The sequence below is a fragment of the Eubalaena glacialis genome, chromosome 9 (genome assembly GCF_028564815.1).
Source record: "Eubalaena glacialis isolate mEubGla1 chromosome 9, mEubGla1.1.hap2.+ XY, whole genome shotgun sequence".
NCBI lineage: Eukaryota > Metazoa > Chordata > Mammalia > Artiodactyla > Balaenidae > Eubalaena > Eubalaena glacialis.
Window position 1 is genome coordinate 38,223,793 of NC_083724.1, and position 17,540 is coordinate 38,241,332.

A 17,540-nucleotide genomic window follows, 5' to 3' on the forward strand; every position below is an offset into this window, starting at 1 on the left:
TTTAGAAAAAAACATAGGAGTTAATCTTTGTGACCTTGGATTAGACAGTGGTTTCTCAGCTATGAAACCAAAAGCAAAATCAACACAAGAATAGATAAATTGAACTTCATCAAAATTTAAAACTTTTGTACTCTACTCCATACCCATATTATGATGGCTATTACAAAACAAACAAACAAAAAAACCAACCAGGAAGTAACAAGTGTTATTTAGCAAGGATGTGGAGAAATTAGAACCTGTGTGCACTGTTGTTGGGAATGTAAAATGATGCAGCCGCTGTGGAAAATAATATGGCAATTCCTCAAAAAAAATGAGAATTACCATATGATCCATCAATGCCACTTCTGTGTATATACCTAAAAGAAATGAAAGCAAGACCTCCAACAGATATTTGTACACCCATGTTTATAGCAGCATTATTTGCAATAGCCAAAAGGTAGAAGAAATCCAAGTGTCCACTGATGGATAAATGGACAAACAAATGTAGTATATATACATACAATGGAATATCATTCAGCCTTAAAAAGGAAGGAAATTCTGACATATGCTGCAACATGGATGAACCTTGAAGACATTATGCCAAGTGAAATAAGCCAGCCACAAAAGGACAGATATTGTTCAAATACACTTATATGACGTACTTAGAGCAGTCAAATTTATAGAGACAGAAAGTACAATGGCGATTGCCAGTGGCTAGGGGGAGGAGAGAATGGGGAGTTAGTTTAATGGGTACAGAGTTTCAGCTGGGAAAGATGAAAAAGATCTGGAGATTGGATGGTGGTGATGGTTGCACAACAATGTGAATAAACTTAAAATGATTAAAATAATAAATTTTATGTTTTGTATATTTTACCACAATAAATTTTTTTTTTTAATTATGCTTCAAAGGACACCATCAAGAAAGTGAAAAGACAACCTACAGATTGGGGAAAAAATATATACAAAATATTTGTATAATTTGTATATAAGGGACCTATATCCAGAACATATAAAGAACTCTTACAACTCAACAGAAAAAGACAAGCAGCTCAATTTAAAAACGGGTAAAGGATTTGAATAGATATTTCTCCAAAGAAAATATAAAAACGGCCAATAAGCACATGAAAAGATGTTCAACATCATTAGCCACTAGGGAAATGCAAATCAAAACTAGAAGATACCAGTCACACCCACTAGGATGGCTATAATAAAAATAGAATGGCAAGGATGTGGAGAAATTTGAACTCTCATACATTGCTGGTAGAAATGTTAAATGGTGCAGCCACATTGGAAAACAGTCTAGAAGTTCCTCAAAAATGTTAAACACAGAGTTACCATATAACCCAGCATTCCATTTCTAGGTATATACCAGAGAATCGAAATATATGTCCATGCAAAAACTCGTACATAAATGTTCATAGCAACATTATTCATAATAGCCAAAAAGTGGTAACAAAACAAAACAAAACAAAAGTCCATCAACTGATGGATGGATGAACAAAATGTGCTATATCCATGTAATGGAATATTATTCAGCCACAAAAAGAAATGAAGTACCCATACATGTAACAACATGGGTCAATTTTGAAAACATTGTGCTAAGTTGAAGAAGCCAGTCAGAAAAGGCCACATATTATATAAATCCATTTACATGCAATGTCCAGAATCCATAGAAATGGAAAGTAGATTAGTGGTTGCCAGAGGCTGGGGACAAAGGGGATTGGAGAGTGACTATTAATAGATAGGGAGTTCTTTTTGGGGGTGATGGAAATGTTCTAGAATTGATGGTTGCATAACTCTGAATATACTAAAGCCACTCAATTGTACATTTTTAAGGGATTTTAAGGATGAATTTTATGGTATATAAATACCTAAAAAGCTGTTATAATAAAAAGAAGTAATCAATTACATCAAGTTGCTGATTGACTAAGAGAACTAAAAATGGACCAGAAGTTTGGCAATATGATGGCCTTGACAAAAGCTATTTTGGTAGTGGTAGGAATGAAAAAAATGGAATTTTAATGTAATGCATGTGAGAGCACTTCAAATAGTGCCTGGTACGTACCCCACCCCACCCCCCCAAAAAAGGAAGAAAAAGCATAAAAAAAAAAAAAAAAAAGAACTCTAACGGTAAGATACTACTAATAAGCTTAGGCCCTAAAAGGTCTTAAGCAGAGCAGTGAAAAAAGCTTTTTCAAATGTTTTGTTGTGGTAGCAATCACTGTTGTATTGAATCAGTTTACCAGGTTAGGGTGACTGCTCTTGTGGACTCTATAACCCGAGTGCATTGGTGGTGAGAGGCCAGCCTGTGTGTTTATGTACCTTCCTCTATTCCTCCTGCTTTATGGCCTGGTGCTGCAGTCAGGCCAGACCTAGCACTGAAGAGATGCTGCCACTGCCTGGCAGCCTCTCCACCACCCCCTCTGTAGCCCAAAGACCAGACTGGATCTTGGTAAGCACCCAGAACTCTGGCTTGATCTCTTACTGGTGTTTCAGAAAATCTCCTTCATCTCATTATCTCTGCTGCTGTCACAAGTTCCTGCATCGTCCAGCAGGATGTCAGCCCAGAAGGGAAACTCTGCAACTTGAAGAACTGGGCCCCAGAGTTCTGGATGCTCATGCTAACATCAACTCTAGGCAAGGTTTAAAGAGTTAGTAAGGAAGTACTGTTTTGATATTTGTTGTTTCTACTGTTGCTGTAATATAATAATTTCTAAATGCCCAGGGAGAAAGAAAAGGGGCTGCAAAGTTAAAAGGAGACAGAAATCACTTGTAGTTGAGGAATTATAGAAAGCTTCCTGGAGGAGGTGATACTTTGGCTGTATGTTAAAGAACTGAGTAAATTTTCTAGGCTGATGTGGTAAACACAGTACCTTAGGCTAGAAGGAAGGATGTATATGTCAGTATGCTGAAGACAAAGTATAAGGCAAATTTGTGAGACAGCAGTTTCTTTCTAGGTGGAGTGCAGTGGGACAATGGGAGATAAGCCTGGAAATGTAAACTAGAGACCAACTGTAGTGGTCTTGAATGCCAAATGAAGGAATTTAGACTTTTTTTGATAAGCTATAAAGAGTAGCTCTAGGGATATTTGAAAGGAATATGATTTTAATTTTTCAATTTAATTTTATGACTTGGTATTACATTCACATGATTCAAATTCTAAAAATTATAAAAGGGTATACAGTAAAAAATCTCCTCATCCCACTAGTTTTTCACCTAATACCTTTCTCCATGGGCAATCCTGTATCAGTTTCCTATGTATCTTTGTGGTTTTTTGTTTGTTTATTTGTTTGTTTGGGGTTTTTTTTGGCCGTGCCACGTGGCTTGCAAGATCTCAGTTCCCTGACCAGGGACTGAACCTAGGCCACAGCGGTGAAAGTCTGGAATCCTAACCACTAGGCCACCAGGGAACTTCCTCTTATGTATCTTTGTTAGATATTCTATACATATACAAACAGACATTGTGGGTTTTTGTGTGTATTCTTCCCCTCTCCTATTTATACAAATGTCAGCATCTTATACATACTGTTCTGCACCTTGTTTTTTTTAATATGTCAATATATCTTTCCATTTCAGTAAAGAGGTACCTCTTCCTTTTTATAGCTGCATGGTACTGTATTCCATTGTTTGGATGTGCCAATAAGTTATTTAAACAGCCTTTCTTAACGAACATTAGATTGTTTTCAATCATCGCTATTAAAAACAATGCTTCAAAAATAACCTTGAACATACGTCCCTTCCACATGTGAAAATGTACCTCCAGGATATAGTCCTGGAAGTAGTGTTGGGGCTCAAAGGGTATACATAATTTTGATAAATTTTGCCAATTGCCTTCCTTAGAGGTTATACCAATTTCCACTCCCATCCCACTGGCAATGTATGAGTGCCTGTTCTCTCACACCTTTGCCAACACAATATGTTTCATAATTTTAATTTTGCCTTCGAAAGATTAATCAGGTTATATGCATAAGAGGACAACCCCATTTACATTTAAAATGAGATGAATAAAGCATATGCTCTTTGGATAAATTTAATTTTGATTGGGAGAAGTAATTTTAAAGCTACATATCATCTCCATGCTGCCTAGAAAAAAGTTTTCTCATTTCTTGTAGCCAAAAACCATTCCATTCTCTAGTTCTTAGGTAAGCACCCTTCAGCTGGAGACGGAAGAAAGGGAATATGACCTGTAGAGAGCACAGTCAGGCTGCACAGCTCCAAGTTAGAAATAAGGTTCTGTATTGTCAACTCCAGTACCAGGAAGAAGACAGGTCAGGATAAGGGAAATTGCCACAGTGGCCTATGAGGTGGAGCTGCTGGAGAAATGGTAATCTTATCTCAGCAAGAAGCCCATGGAGAATAATTCTAAAATGCAACATAGGATTGCATCAGTCCCCTTAGCTCCTGTGAGAAACATGCCTCTTTTCCCCAGTCCTGCCTCCTACCCCACACCTACTTTATACCAGACTATCCGAAAAGTCCTGCAGCTGTAAACTATTTTTGCCCAGATGCCCCTTCCTCTTTTGAAAAGGTATTTCTAAAGCTCCCGCCAATAAACTGGAAGCTCCCTACAGACAAGAACTCCTTTCCTGTTGTTTTTCAACTCTGTCACTCCCAATTCCCACAGGATTCGCTTAACATCGATATTCCAGTAACTGAGACTGATTCAAGCTGTGGACCTCCCCCATCACCTTGTGAAACTCACCACCAAGCTGGGTCTCATGCTGGCCTGATGAAGGCCCTACCCAGCCAGCTGTAAACCCATTAAACAGAGACTTGAAATACCTGGGTGCGTGTCTTCTACCGAGAGATGGTCTGTCTTCTGTACTAGCTCGTGCAAAAGTTTTTTCTGCCTCAGTCTTTTCTCTCTTAGAACATCTTTTAAATTGTTGATGCATTTGTTGAGGTAGATGGTCTCTGCACACACTTGCTCTAGGCTTAGTCTGCCCTGTTTGGGAGATTCAGGCCTGGAACAAGTTTCACTTCCCAGACACGGAGCCAGAGCATAACCTGGCGATGAATATGCAAGAGGCAAGTTACTGGAAGCCAGAGAGAAGTTGCTGGGATCCTGAGAGGTTTGGTCTCCCTGTGTAGAGATGCCCACTCCACCAGACACCACACTGAGCAAGCTCTCACTCCCCTGACTCCCAGGGCTCTCCACTGAGAAATCCTGGGCACCCCCTGAACTCACTGTCCCAAGAAGTCTATCACTGTTCTCTGACTGGGAACCACTCTCAATGCTTTCCAGGTCCTCAGGAGTCATGGACCCACTGTTCTCCAGCTTCTGAAATACTCCCTGCAAAGCTGAACGAAAGTGGTAAATTGCTCGGCCCAGTTTACTTGTGTAAAACTTGATTTCTACATCTTCATCCTCCTGCGAGCCACCCAGACAAGAGGACTTTTCAAAGACATCTTTAAGGACCTGTGCAGCACGTTCCTCCTCTTCATTCAAGTCAATATGAACCATGTCATTGAAAGTCTCAGGTCCTATGATGATTTCCTCCATCATGTTGTCACAGCTCAGAGTTGAAAACCTTCTGGACTTATCTGTCAAAAGGTCCTCTAGCTGCTTTGAGCTCAAAATATCAAGCCCAGCTTCACAGGCCAGGAGTTTGTCCTCTGTCTTCAGCAACCCAGACAATGATAGGCAGCTGCTGGCCTCACTTTTGTCACTGCAGTTGTTTTCTACTTTTGCTGCTTTATATGCTTCAAGTCCTTGCTTACACTGTTTGAAAACCTGGGGTTTCCCAGAATCCTCCTCTTTTGAGATTAACTCTAGGGAAGGTTCCTCAAATTGATGAAGGGTGGACAGAGAAGCCTCTCTCCCTGTCAGTTCACCACAGGTGCCACTGATAATTTGGGGTGTTCCTGATGTTCCTTTTACTTTGCCCCTTGGCTTAGACTCATCACTTGGCTTTGCTAAATCGTTCTTGGGTGGGAAGCAAAGGCCTTGCTGTTCAGGAGTCTGGAGTTCTCTATGTTGATTCTGAGCCCTCATTTGATATACTCCTGTTATTGGTCCTCTGTCCCCTGTTTCCACCTGAAAAACTGGTTCATCCAGGTTTAAAGAATTCAAATTACAATCCTGAAGTTGTTGTTCCAAAAATGATAGAGACTCCTTTGGGGGATTCTTACAGCACTGTGGCCGGCTTGGTTCTTCTCTGGTGGCAATCCGGATCCCTACACTCTGCAAGAGGATGGATTTCTGCAATATAAGGTCTCTATGCTCTAAATGGGCAAGCTTCACAACAATAGGCCTGGGGGCTGGCACTTCGCCTGCTCTGTAAGCCTCTTTAATGTACCTATTGCACTGCATGCCATTAACACAGAGGTGTTTGGCCAGGAAGCTATGCACCAGCTCCATGGTATTTTCCCCATCTTGCTCAGGAAGTCCATACAGATACAGAATGGCTTCCTCACTGGGTCGGTCCACATGGGGTTCCTGGGCCTTTCCCCCAACACACACCTTGGCCAGGGAGCTGCTGCCCACTTGCAAGCCTTCTATTTCACTCAGAACTGAGTCTACACAGCTAGAGACTTCTTCCACTGAACCCCGGACTTGGCTCAAGTGCTGCCGCAACTCAGCAATTTCAGTTTGGAGACGGCTGATGCCTTGCAGCTCTCTGATGATATAGTCCACTACATCCCCCAAAGGTTCTTGCTGTTCACGGCTACAGCCTTGGCCAGGGCCTCTAGACAAAAGGGGCTTGGCTTGATCCCTCTCTGAGGGCTCTTGACAGCTTGTGGTCATGCTGGCAGATGAGAGGTCCTGAGAGCCAGACCCTGAAACACAGGCAGTGGAGCCCAGAGGAAGCTGGCTGCTGGCCTGCTGCCCAAAGCTGCAATGCTGGGCCAGGCCCCTATCTCTATCCCCACCAATGGCTGAGGCTGCTGACCCACAGTGAGGGGACAGGAAGCTGTCCTCCGGTAAGGATCCAGCAGGGCCTGAGGACTTGCTCTTGAAGCCACACAGAGTCTCTGCCTTAGTTTTATCTGGGGAAAGCCTGGAGGAGGATCCCAAGGTGACCATGATTTCTTCCTCTGACTCTTGCAACAATCGCTTCATTTTCTCCCTCAGGGTCTGAGGGATTCTCAGCTTCTTCCTCTAGTTTCTGGTCAGGATGGTTAATAGAGATTGTGTTAGAAGGCAATACCCTGACCTGTTCTTTTCAGTCTATTTTTAGCAATTATTGCTGGCTGATGCCTTGGGCTTGGCCCACAGTGATGCCTACAATGGTCCCATGTGTGGTCTCAAACCTGGCACACGTTCCTTGATCCTAGCTTGACTCTAATCCTGCAGCTAGTGCAAAAGGAAAATAGTGCACTTGGATCAGAAGGCAGCAGTATAATATGAGTCAAGCTGTCAAGCAGGAATAAGAACATTACTTTCTAAGACTGTAGGAGTCAACAGTGACCTGCCTCCCAACGCTAGACTTAAAGGTTATAAGCAATCAGTTCTCTCTCCTTGGCTTCCCATCAGAGTTTTGATGTAAAATCAGATCAAGTCCTTGTGTTCTGAGCAAGTAGCCAAAGTCAACAGGATCGAAACAAACTCCTGGGAAATAGGTGGGGTGAAGTCAGCGAGTGACTGAACCTTTACAAATTCAACATGAGGCTCAGAAATGAACATATAGATGTTTAACAACCAAAGCTCAAATCACATACACAGTAAAAGACAAGACGTGGAATGTTTCTTTTTTTTTCCCCCTCCAGTTTGTTGTTCTGGTGAAGGCTCAGCTACTTAAAGGTTTGCTCCTGCCCCTGCTTATAGCACAAAGTGTTTTCCCTTTGTTAGTGATAGCAACCCTTCACTTGGAGAAAGGACCATGACAAGAAAGTGATTTCCTAGCACTGTCCACTGCTGGAGTAATAGAGGGTTGCTCTAGCCCGCTGAATGGCCTGGAGAGAACAATGCATGTGGCAGGCGGGGAGCTGATTACATCAGAGAGAGCTCCAGGGTGCTCTACTGTTCTCCAAAAAGGTGAAAAAAGACCTGCCACCAGTCTTGCCCCTAAACTCTGAGCTACCAGTGACTGTAGCTTGGGCAGAGATGATTGTTACCTTATGTGGGGTGGCCATCCATTCCGTTTTTACTGGGAACATGCAGCCTGTAGGGAAGGAGCACAGTGGAAAGTACAAAGGATGAAGCAGACAGCCCAGGAATGCATGGGACTGCCAATACTCTCTGGCTTTGCTGGGTCAGCCCGGGACAGGTAAAATGAGTTGGTGGGAGACATGCTACCCTTCATGTTCTTCAACTGGAGACGGTTTCTCTATTTTCTAGATTTGACCTAGATTTCTAAATCTTCTAAAACCCCTGCCGCCTTTTCTTTTCCCAGTACTCAAGTTAACCCTGAAAAGTAAAAATTGCCTGTGAAGAACATAAGCTGACTGCTCCCACAGCAATTCATTTGCAGGAAAGACCACCAACTATAGTCTGTGGGTCTGAAAATTAAAAGCACTGTGCTTCTTGAGTTACGTTTATCAAAAAAAAAAAAGCACTGTGCTTCTGCAGACTAAGAAGAACCAGAAGAACAAGTCACAAGACTTGAGATAAAGATGAAGCTGACCCCTTTTACTGGAAATAACTAGGCCAAGAATCAAGAGACAGAAACTAGATTAATTCCCTTTTCATTTCTTCCCTTCTTCTCTCTAGCTCATGTAAAAACTCTATTTTGTCTAGGAATTCTTCATCTAAGAACTCTATCCATCCTGTGAGGCATTAGAGAGGCCTAATTATTGCTTTTTAAGCATTACTGCTTTACTCTGATGTTTTAAGGAGCCAGGATCAGCCATACCCCTAATGTGGTCAACTCAGTCTAGTCTGTGTGTGTGTGTGTGTGTGTGTGTGTGTGTGTGTGAGAGAGAGAGAGAGAGAGAGACAGAGACAGAGACAGAGAGAGACAGAGAATGCTCTATGTGCACAGTCAGAACTCCTGGGTCTCGGGCTTAGTGCCCAGCTGCCTGGATAGCAAAGCCCTCTAGGACTGACTCATCAAATTCTTCCCTCTCTCCTCCCAAAAGTACAAAATCTACATTTCCAAAGCCACCCGTTTCTTTTCTCCCCAAGGTGCAAGGTCTGGGTACACCGATTTGGTCTTGGCACCTGGTATTAGCTTTGAGCAATGTCCCTAGACTGATGGACTAGAGTTGGCAATTAGCCTTTCAAGTTTTTCTCAAAGAGAAAGACCGCTTACTAAACCAAGATGGAAGCTCTGCATATGACCACATGAAGCCATGAGCAAGTGCTACTAGACTGAGAATCCAGAGACATAAGTTTGAGTCTTGCTTCACCAGTGACCTTGGATTAAACACTTCTCTCTGTGCCTTAGTTTCCTCATCTGTAAAGTGGGGGAGATAGTCACAGGCATGTTATAAAGCTAAAATGAGAGACTGGTAATTAGTAAACTGTAAAACATTGCAGTGTTATTATTACTGACATGGCAAGACCCTGGGACAAAGAAGCAGGAAAACCAATGTCTAAGCCAAGTGTGCAATTGCCTAAATGGTTTGACTTGAGTGAACCATGACTTCTATCCCAGCCCCAGACCCCTACCTTTCCCAGTCTCTTCTAATGGTCTGCAGCAATGCCTGGAACCCGACCATTACATTGTCACTCTTTGTTAGTCTTTCTTTCTTCTAAAAGTTTTCTTTTTAAGGTAAGAAAAGGGAGGAGCAAAATATTCACTCCCCAACATTTCATTCAGGTGACAGGAGGCTTGCCCTCAGGCAGCCTGAAAGCATGAGGAAGGAGAAAACTGCTACAGGAGGCAAACTTTTCCTTTCTAATGCTAGTGAGGCCCAGAACTCATTGCCAGGTCCTCCAAGGCCAGCCCCACTTTGGTCTAGAGGAGGCAGTTTTTCAGGAACAAAAATGAAGCTGACTCTCCTGCTATGGCTTCAGTGCAGGCCAGGTTAACTTTGGGCCTATCTGCTTCTGCCCCTCAGATTAATATTCCAGATAGGGCTGGAGTCTCGCCAGGTTCCCCTCCAAAAGTGCAGTGCCTACAACACTGGCTGGCCAGCCACACAGAGGGCAAATGGCTCAGCCACTGTATTCAGAGGATCCTGAAGGACTAAAGGCAGAGCTGCCTGGTTTCCTATATTAGTGACAAATAGGAAATTTCCAGCTAGAGCTGCCATAGCGACTCCTCCCAGCCTCAAACAAAGATGCTTGCTTTCATATTAAACAAACAAACAAAACCCTCTAAACCTTCTTCTGAATTGGTAGCCACAGCCCGCAGATGAACTCTAAACTTAAGAATCACCTCCGAGGGATATGGGTTCCCTAAAGGCACCAAACCCACTCAGTCATCCACATATTTAGGTTTTGAAACAGGGGACAGAGCTCACTGTGATGCCCAGAGAATCAACCAGTCACTTTGCTCAGAACCCAATAGGATACCAGAAGCCAGAATGGGCTGAAAGGGCAACCTGCAGAGCCAGGAAGTCCAATTCAAGGCCACCCCCTTCTTCAGCCTCTCTTTGCTACTACTGTCCACAAGAATGAAACAACAGGGACCAAAGTGTGAGAAAAACAGTTTGATCTCTAAATCAATTCAATCGATGTGCCAGGCACTAAGCTATGTGCCAGGGATATAAGGCACAGTTCCTGCTCTCTAATATATTAAAGCTTGGAAACAGAGTTAGGCATATAAACCATCACAAAACAAAGTGATACATGTTATAATAGAACTTGTAATAGAAAGCAAGCATTTAATTCCAGGGGTGGGGAATGGGAAGGTGATGAGAGGCCCAGAAAAACCACAACAGGAAAGGCCACGGAGAAGAAGTAATATTTGAGCTGAGATGGCATAAGGAGGCCTCGGGGCCCAACCAGCTCAAACCTAGCCCTCTAGTTTCCTTCAAGGTACCCAGTGCTGTCACTCTGCTCTATCCTGTTGGCCTATCCACTCAAGTCAACTCTCCAAACTTCATATGTACATGCTCGAAAATGACCATACCTTTCTGCAATCTTTTCCTAAGGAATGCCTAAGGCTGGGAAAAATAAGGCAGCCCTTTCAAGGGATATCTGCTTTTGAAAAGGGAACATACCAAAACAAAATGAATTAATCAAAAGGAATAAAGCTTCAGTGATGGAAAACTGAGAACTATGTCAGGGAGTAGACCCCTTAAATCACACCGAATCAGCACCAGCCTACCAAAAAAAAGTCAAGAGGAAAAAAAACCCTCAGCTTTCTGAAATGGCTGATTCTTTCATCTCTCTCTGACTTATCAGTTAAATGTTATTAGGAATGTGGGTATTCCTCGTAAAATTGCCTCTGACCCAAATCTTGGCTTGGAGGAAACAACTGGGAGACCTCTGGGAATAGGCCAGGGCTCTTTGTACATATATCAAGCAGCCTCTCATTTTGTATGAAGCAAGCCCAGAAGGCAAAAAGCCAAGAGCTCTGAGCCTCCTACCCCACATATCACCCACAGCGGTCAGATCATTCCTGGGCCATTTACCAATTATGTTGTATGGCTAATATGGTGGGAAATGAATTTCTAGGGCCACAGCAGGTAGGGGTACTCTTAGGATATTAATCTTTGGGAAAGAATCAATGCTTACAGAGAATCTTGTCAGAGAAAATGATCAGGGTCACAAGGTATGAAGAGTGAGATTAGCCAAAGGGAATAAAGAGTGCCCAAATTAAATGCGTAGCAAGGTTTCTGTCCTGTAGTTCCTAGGCCTTGCCATCCCTCCTCACCTGCATTAGGAGGAACCCCACTTATAGGCCAGAAGCTGGACATGGTAAAGGAAAGAAAACTTCATGCATTGTACCCAAGAGGGGAGATAGAACCTCAGGGAATGTACAGTAGCATGAAAGAGGATGCAGCCTTCAGAGGGCTGGTATATCAAGAACTCAGAATGAAAGCTGAATGTCAGTCAGCAGAGCTGGGTACTCTGTGCCCTTCCCAGGGCTCCCTTTCAGCAGTACCAGGGTTTATTATACCAAGAGTATAACAAACCATAACACAAATACATATGCACCTAGAATCTGATGCTCATGACAAAGACTCTCTTTGACTAAACTTCAGTCAGGCTCCTCTGAGTCCTCTTTCTGACCAGGCTCCTGTCCTTGGGCTCTGTTTAGTCCAATTTCAGCAAGAATCTTGCTGGGTCAGTTTAGTGAAAATTCCCCACCTTTGATATCTGACCAAGTTCCTTATCCCTCACCCTGGGCTGATTCCAGAAAAAATCCTGTCAAGTCAGTTTAGCCAGATGCCTCCCTTCCCCGGATGTTTCCTCTTAATTTTCCATCCAGTGACCCTCACCCTGTTCCTTGGCTATAAATTCCCACTTATGCTTGTATTCAGAGTTGGGCTCAGTTTCTCTCCCCTATTATAATACCCCGATATAATAGCCCCCCCTGAATAAAGTCTGCATTACCATTTCTAACAAGTATCAGAACAATTTTTTTCTTAAGCACTCATCATGCTCTTTTTTCCTTACTACCTATGACTCTTGTGAGTAGACTGAAAAAGGCATGTAAGCAGGAATCTAGCCCTTGAACACTCTCCTATCCATCCCCCCAAACCTCCATATTCTTTATCCCCTTACTCTGCTATAGTTTCTTCATAGAACTTACTACCACCTGATAGATCATATATTTGTTAGTTTATTATCTGTCTCTCTCCTCAACCTCTATCCTAGAATGTGAGCAGGGACTCTGTTTTGTTCATTGCTGTATCCCTAGCACCTAGTACAGTGCCTGGCATATACGGTGCTCAAACTAAAACAAAATAAATCTTGCCATTGAATAAAAGGATCCGGGACACAAGATCAGAAAATGCTAGAGTTGGAAGAGTTCTTTAGAGAATATCAAGTCCTGGAATCTCATACTGCATTGTGATCTGGCCTATGGAGTAGTTTTTTCCGGCTATCATACGTTTTTCTAAATTTTAATTTTGGAAATCTTTAGGCAGGGCAGCTATTCTGGCTTCCCCAAAGCCCTATTACCGAAGTTTATAACACCTGACCTAGAATGACACTCTTGTTGTTAATCCGTTTTACTTTGGCAGACACCTAAATGGGAGGTTCTTGCTTAAAGACACACAGTGGGTATGAACTCCATTACATTGAAAACTGTGCCTTATTTGTTTTTTAGTTCCCAATGCCTAGCACAGGGCATTACTATGCCAAGCATATGGCCTGGCACACAGTGAGAACTCAGTGCCATGGAAAGAATAAATGAGTGATGGCACAGCTGATTTAGAATCCAAGTTTTCTGTTTTCTAGTCCACTTCTGCTCCCATAACAACATACCGCCTTCAAGTTCTAGGTTTTCTTCTAGACTGATGGCTTACAATCCCCTTTCATTGTAAAACTAAGTTGGAAACCTCTCCCCAAATATACTTGCTCACAATTTTAGGGGACTCACTCAGGGCAAATAAACAGAGTAGTGGCAGCACCAGCCTCTGCCAGACTGCCAGTTAGCTTGTATCTTTCCAGCATACGAGACTGGTAGAAAGAGACCTTGTGTGGCGCCTGTCATCCCCAGGGTTGCCATCATGGGGCTTCCACTTGCCCTCCAGCTGGAAGAGCTGTCCTGATCCTTGTGCTGATCATGGCTCTAGAACAGCACTGTTCAATAGAAATATAATGCGAGCCACATATGTAATTAAAAATTTCTAGTAGCCACATAAAAAGTAAAAAGAAACAGATGAAATTAATTTTAATACATTTTATTTAACCCATTATCTAAGATATTATTCTTTCAACATGTAATCAATATAAAAATTTTATCAGGGCTTCTCTGGTGGCGCAGTGGTTAAGAATCCGCCTGCCAATGCAGGGGACACGGGTTCGAGCCCTGGTCTGGGAAGATCCCACATGCCGCAGAGCAACTAAGCCCGTGGGCCACAACTACTGAGCTTGTGTGCCACAACTACTGAAGCCCGTGCACCGCAACAAGAGAAGCCACTGCAATGAGAAGCCCGCGCACTGCAACGGAGACCCAGTGCAGCCAAAAAATAAATAAAATTAAAAAAAAAACAAAAACAAACTTATAAAAAAAAAATTTATCATATAGTTGCATTCCGTTTTTCATACTGAGTCCTTGAACTCTGGTATGTATCTTACATTTACAGCACATCTCAATTTAGACTAGCCACTCTTAAAGTACTCAACAACCACATGTGGCTGGTGGCTACTATACTGAACATCACAGTTTTTAAAGGTTAGGGCGGGGGACACTCTGAAGAGCCTTCAAAACCTGGCAGCGGATGCAAAGAGCAGACTGTCATCTCAGGGTCAGTAGAATGTTCTATTCTTTCAGTCTTCCTTTAACCTGCTCACTTTGATCCTAGCTCGAAGCATCATATTTCCATTTTGTGACAGGCTCAATCCTCCTCAAGGCTGCAAAGAACATAGTACTAAGGCCCCAACCTGCAGAGGATTAGACCTTATCTCTCTCAGCCTGACCCTTTCTAGATACCCTGTAGCTCTGTGTAGCTTCTGTCCAGTACTCTGAGCAAAACCACAAGATAAACCTAGTTACTTCAACAGAAGCTACACCTTCACAGGGAAGACTTAGAGACCTCTCACGGACAAGAACATAATCTCAATGCAGCTGGGTCAAAGGTGTGCAGTCCTAGACAACTCACACTAGAGGGACACATTACAATAGTAAAATTACATTTGTTTAGAATTTTACAGTTTACAAGGTTCCTATTTTGTCATCACAACAATCCTGTGAGGTAGGAGGGAAGGATTACTATTCTGATTTCATAAATGAGAAAAATAAAGCTCCGAGAGGCTAAATGACCTGGCCAAGGTCACTGAGTAGAGCTAGGATTTAAAAGGGGGTCTTCGATCTACAAAGATAGTGCTTTTTTCACCATACATGCAGGACACAAATGGACACATTATCTGTTATCCATGTGTGCACACATTTAACACTGAGAAAACTCAAGATGACTTTTCTGTTTATATGGAATATGCACACGAGAAGGATGAATTAATACTCACATTAGACAGAAGGACAATATACACACATAAACACACTCTCACACATTGGAAAAATGGAAAGGTTTCTGAATATACACAGGCCTATACAAGAATAGGAACGTTACCTGGGTATATGCATACGTGTATGAGATAAAGGGATGTATATATCTATATATGTATGCACATGGAAGGAAAGATGGCTTGTGTATATTTATATAAGATGAATGAATGAGTTGTCTATGTATATGTAACACACAGGAGAGGAATGGACAGGTTATTTATAAACATATGGACATATCAAGAGGGAGAAACAGATTCTTCATATACAGGTATACACATATCCAAAGGGCTGGATGGGTTATTTATATACATACAGGAGAGTACCAAGGAGGAATGGATGGTCAGATTATCAGCATATAAACACGTGCACGTTAAGATTCTACCCTTAGTGCTGAGTATGCTGTTTTTCACTCATTATAATGACCCCCCACCAGCAAGTTGGCTCAAGCAGTTATGTAATTAATGTAGCTGCTCCATATTCCACCCACAAATGCTTTGCTTTTGTCCCTGCTTCTCATTCAGAGTCAGTCATACACTCAATACCACTTACCTTGCTGCTGCAATCAAAATAAGAGTTAAGGAAATGAAAAGAAAAAAAACATATTAAAACCACAAATTCTCAAGTTTTAGAATGCAAGTGCTGTCTTTAAAAGGAAATCCATTCAGAAGCACTCCTTGGTTTGAGAGAGAAGCCACAGGATGAACTTCCTAAGCCACAGCACAGCTGCTTGCCCAACCAACATACAGAGCCAAGGAGCTATTATTCTCAGCTGCACCCAGCTGGCTGGCTCCCCGGTGCAAAGTTGATGATAGGAAAAATGCCTGGCAGAGAAATTCCCCCAGGGCTGGGCAGGAGTCTTGCTGGCTGCAAATCTAGGAATCCAATCTGGTCCACACTTCTCTGCTGAGGGGGATTCTGATGACCAGCCTGCTGAAGGTAATAGCAGCCAAACTTCAACTGGACGTGGAATTCTAACTCAGTCGATTCCGGGTTTTGAGACGGAGACAAAAAGCAGGGCAGCTACTGCTCCTGCTGCTGCTCCTCCTCCTCTCCAGCTGCTTCCTGCCTGCAACCTCCCATAGGGCACCAGCCCTCCTCACACGTCCCTGGCGCGCACACCCCCCTTCCCAGCACACTCACGCACACAGAAACCTCGCCAGCAAGCTCACTCACACACCCTTGGTGAGTGTCTCTCCCTCTCCCTAAATATAGATCTTCCTCTGTCCCCTCCCCTATTTCTTCCTCTCGTTCTTCTCCCCCCTCCTTTCTTTTCCTCTGCCTATCCACCTCTCTCATGTCTGGGCTATAGGATATAAAGAGACATAACACAGAGCCCTACACTCTGAGGAGCTCCCAATCTCAGAGGCAAGACAGAACACAGCAAGAAACAGCCAGAGCATAATACAAAGGGAGTCGTCCCTTCTACTGAGACAAGCTCTAGGTTTTTTGGTTTGGTTGGCTTTTGGTTTTTCGTTTTGTTTTTGTATATATATAATGTACTGTCCGCATTTGGCCAAGCTGGAGAACAGGTAAAGTACCAAGGGCAGTTAACATCAAACAACACCAGGTTCTCAAAGTAGGTACCTAGTCCAGTTCTTCCCGAACAGCCACAGCAAGAGAACCAACTGGAAAACGAGAACTCCCTTAGGCCATGCCAAGGCAATGATTAGACAGAAGTAGAGGAAGCTGGGTGGGCTGAGGAAGACCCTCTACTGCAGAAGTCAGGACCACAGAATGTTTTGGAATACAGAATTAGGAACTAAGTAACCTAAAGTAATATCATATTGAGCTAAAGCTACGTACGGTTCAAGACCCTGGATTCATAGTCCCAAATTTCCCAGTCCTTTGCCAGTTGCAGCCCCACCTCCCTGGAGACTGGTTGGTCAGGCGGTTCTCATGTGGCCCTAATTCCTAATAACTCAACAATTCTAGTTGAATTATCAGGAAATTCTAGTTGAATTTCATCAGGAAATTAAATATCCTTATCTTCAAAGAGCACTCAAGTTGTTCATTGCAACATAATGCCAAACATAAGCCAGGGACCCTTGAAGCCCCGGAGCATTGACAAAAACATGAAATATATGATACCTCTTTCTACTCTGCAACCACTGGACAGGAAAAACACTGTTTGAGCCCAGAGAACCTCAGAATTCTTCTCAATATAGGGCTTCAATCAGCCAGCAACAATCCAGTGAAGCCATTCCTATTCTACCTCCTCTGAGCCTGATCTAATAAGATAAGCCCCCCTCCTCTTCCTCAGGCTAACATCACGTGGGCAAGTTTGATTCACCCATCAGGCCCAAACCAGGCTCTCGCTACTTCTGCTGCCCTGCAACATTCCTCATGACAATGCACAATAGAACAAGGCCCTGTTAGCCAGGAATCAAGTGGTCTACGGGTGCCACCCTGGAATCTGTCATTACAGAACAGGCAGCCCTATATGGTAGATAAAACAAGCTTTTAAATTAAGAATGATTTCCTTGGCTTATCCAAGATCCTGAGGAGAAAGCGTTGAATCCAGAGCCAACATTTGCGTCCCTACTGCCTTCT

The 17,540-nt window shown here is 43.0% G+C and overlaps 1 protein-coding gene across 2 annotated transcripts in view; it reads right to left on the minus strand.

Annotated features, from left to right (window-relative positions):
* UNC13B (unc-13 homolog B) overlaps nt 1–17,540 on the minus strand; it is a 234,059-nt gene that overhangs the window by 51,534 nt on the left and 164,985 nt on the right. Inside the window, exon 1 of one of the 2 annotated variants that reach the window (XM_061200299.1) lies at nt 4,762–7,042. The exons of the other annotated variant lie outside the window; for it this stretch is intronic. Coding sequence (XP_061056282.1) covers nt 4,762–7,042 — 2,281 coding nt within the window. Of the gene's footprint in view, nt 1–4,761; nt 7,043–17,540 lie in introns of those variants that run through there. 2 annotated transcript variants of the gene reach the window in all.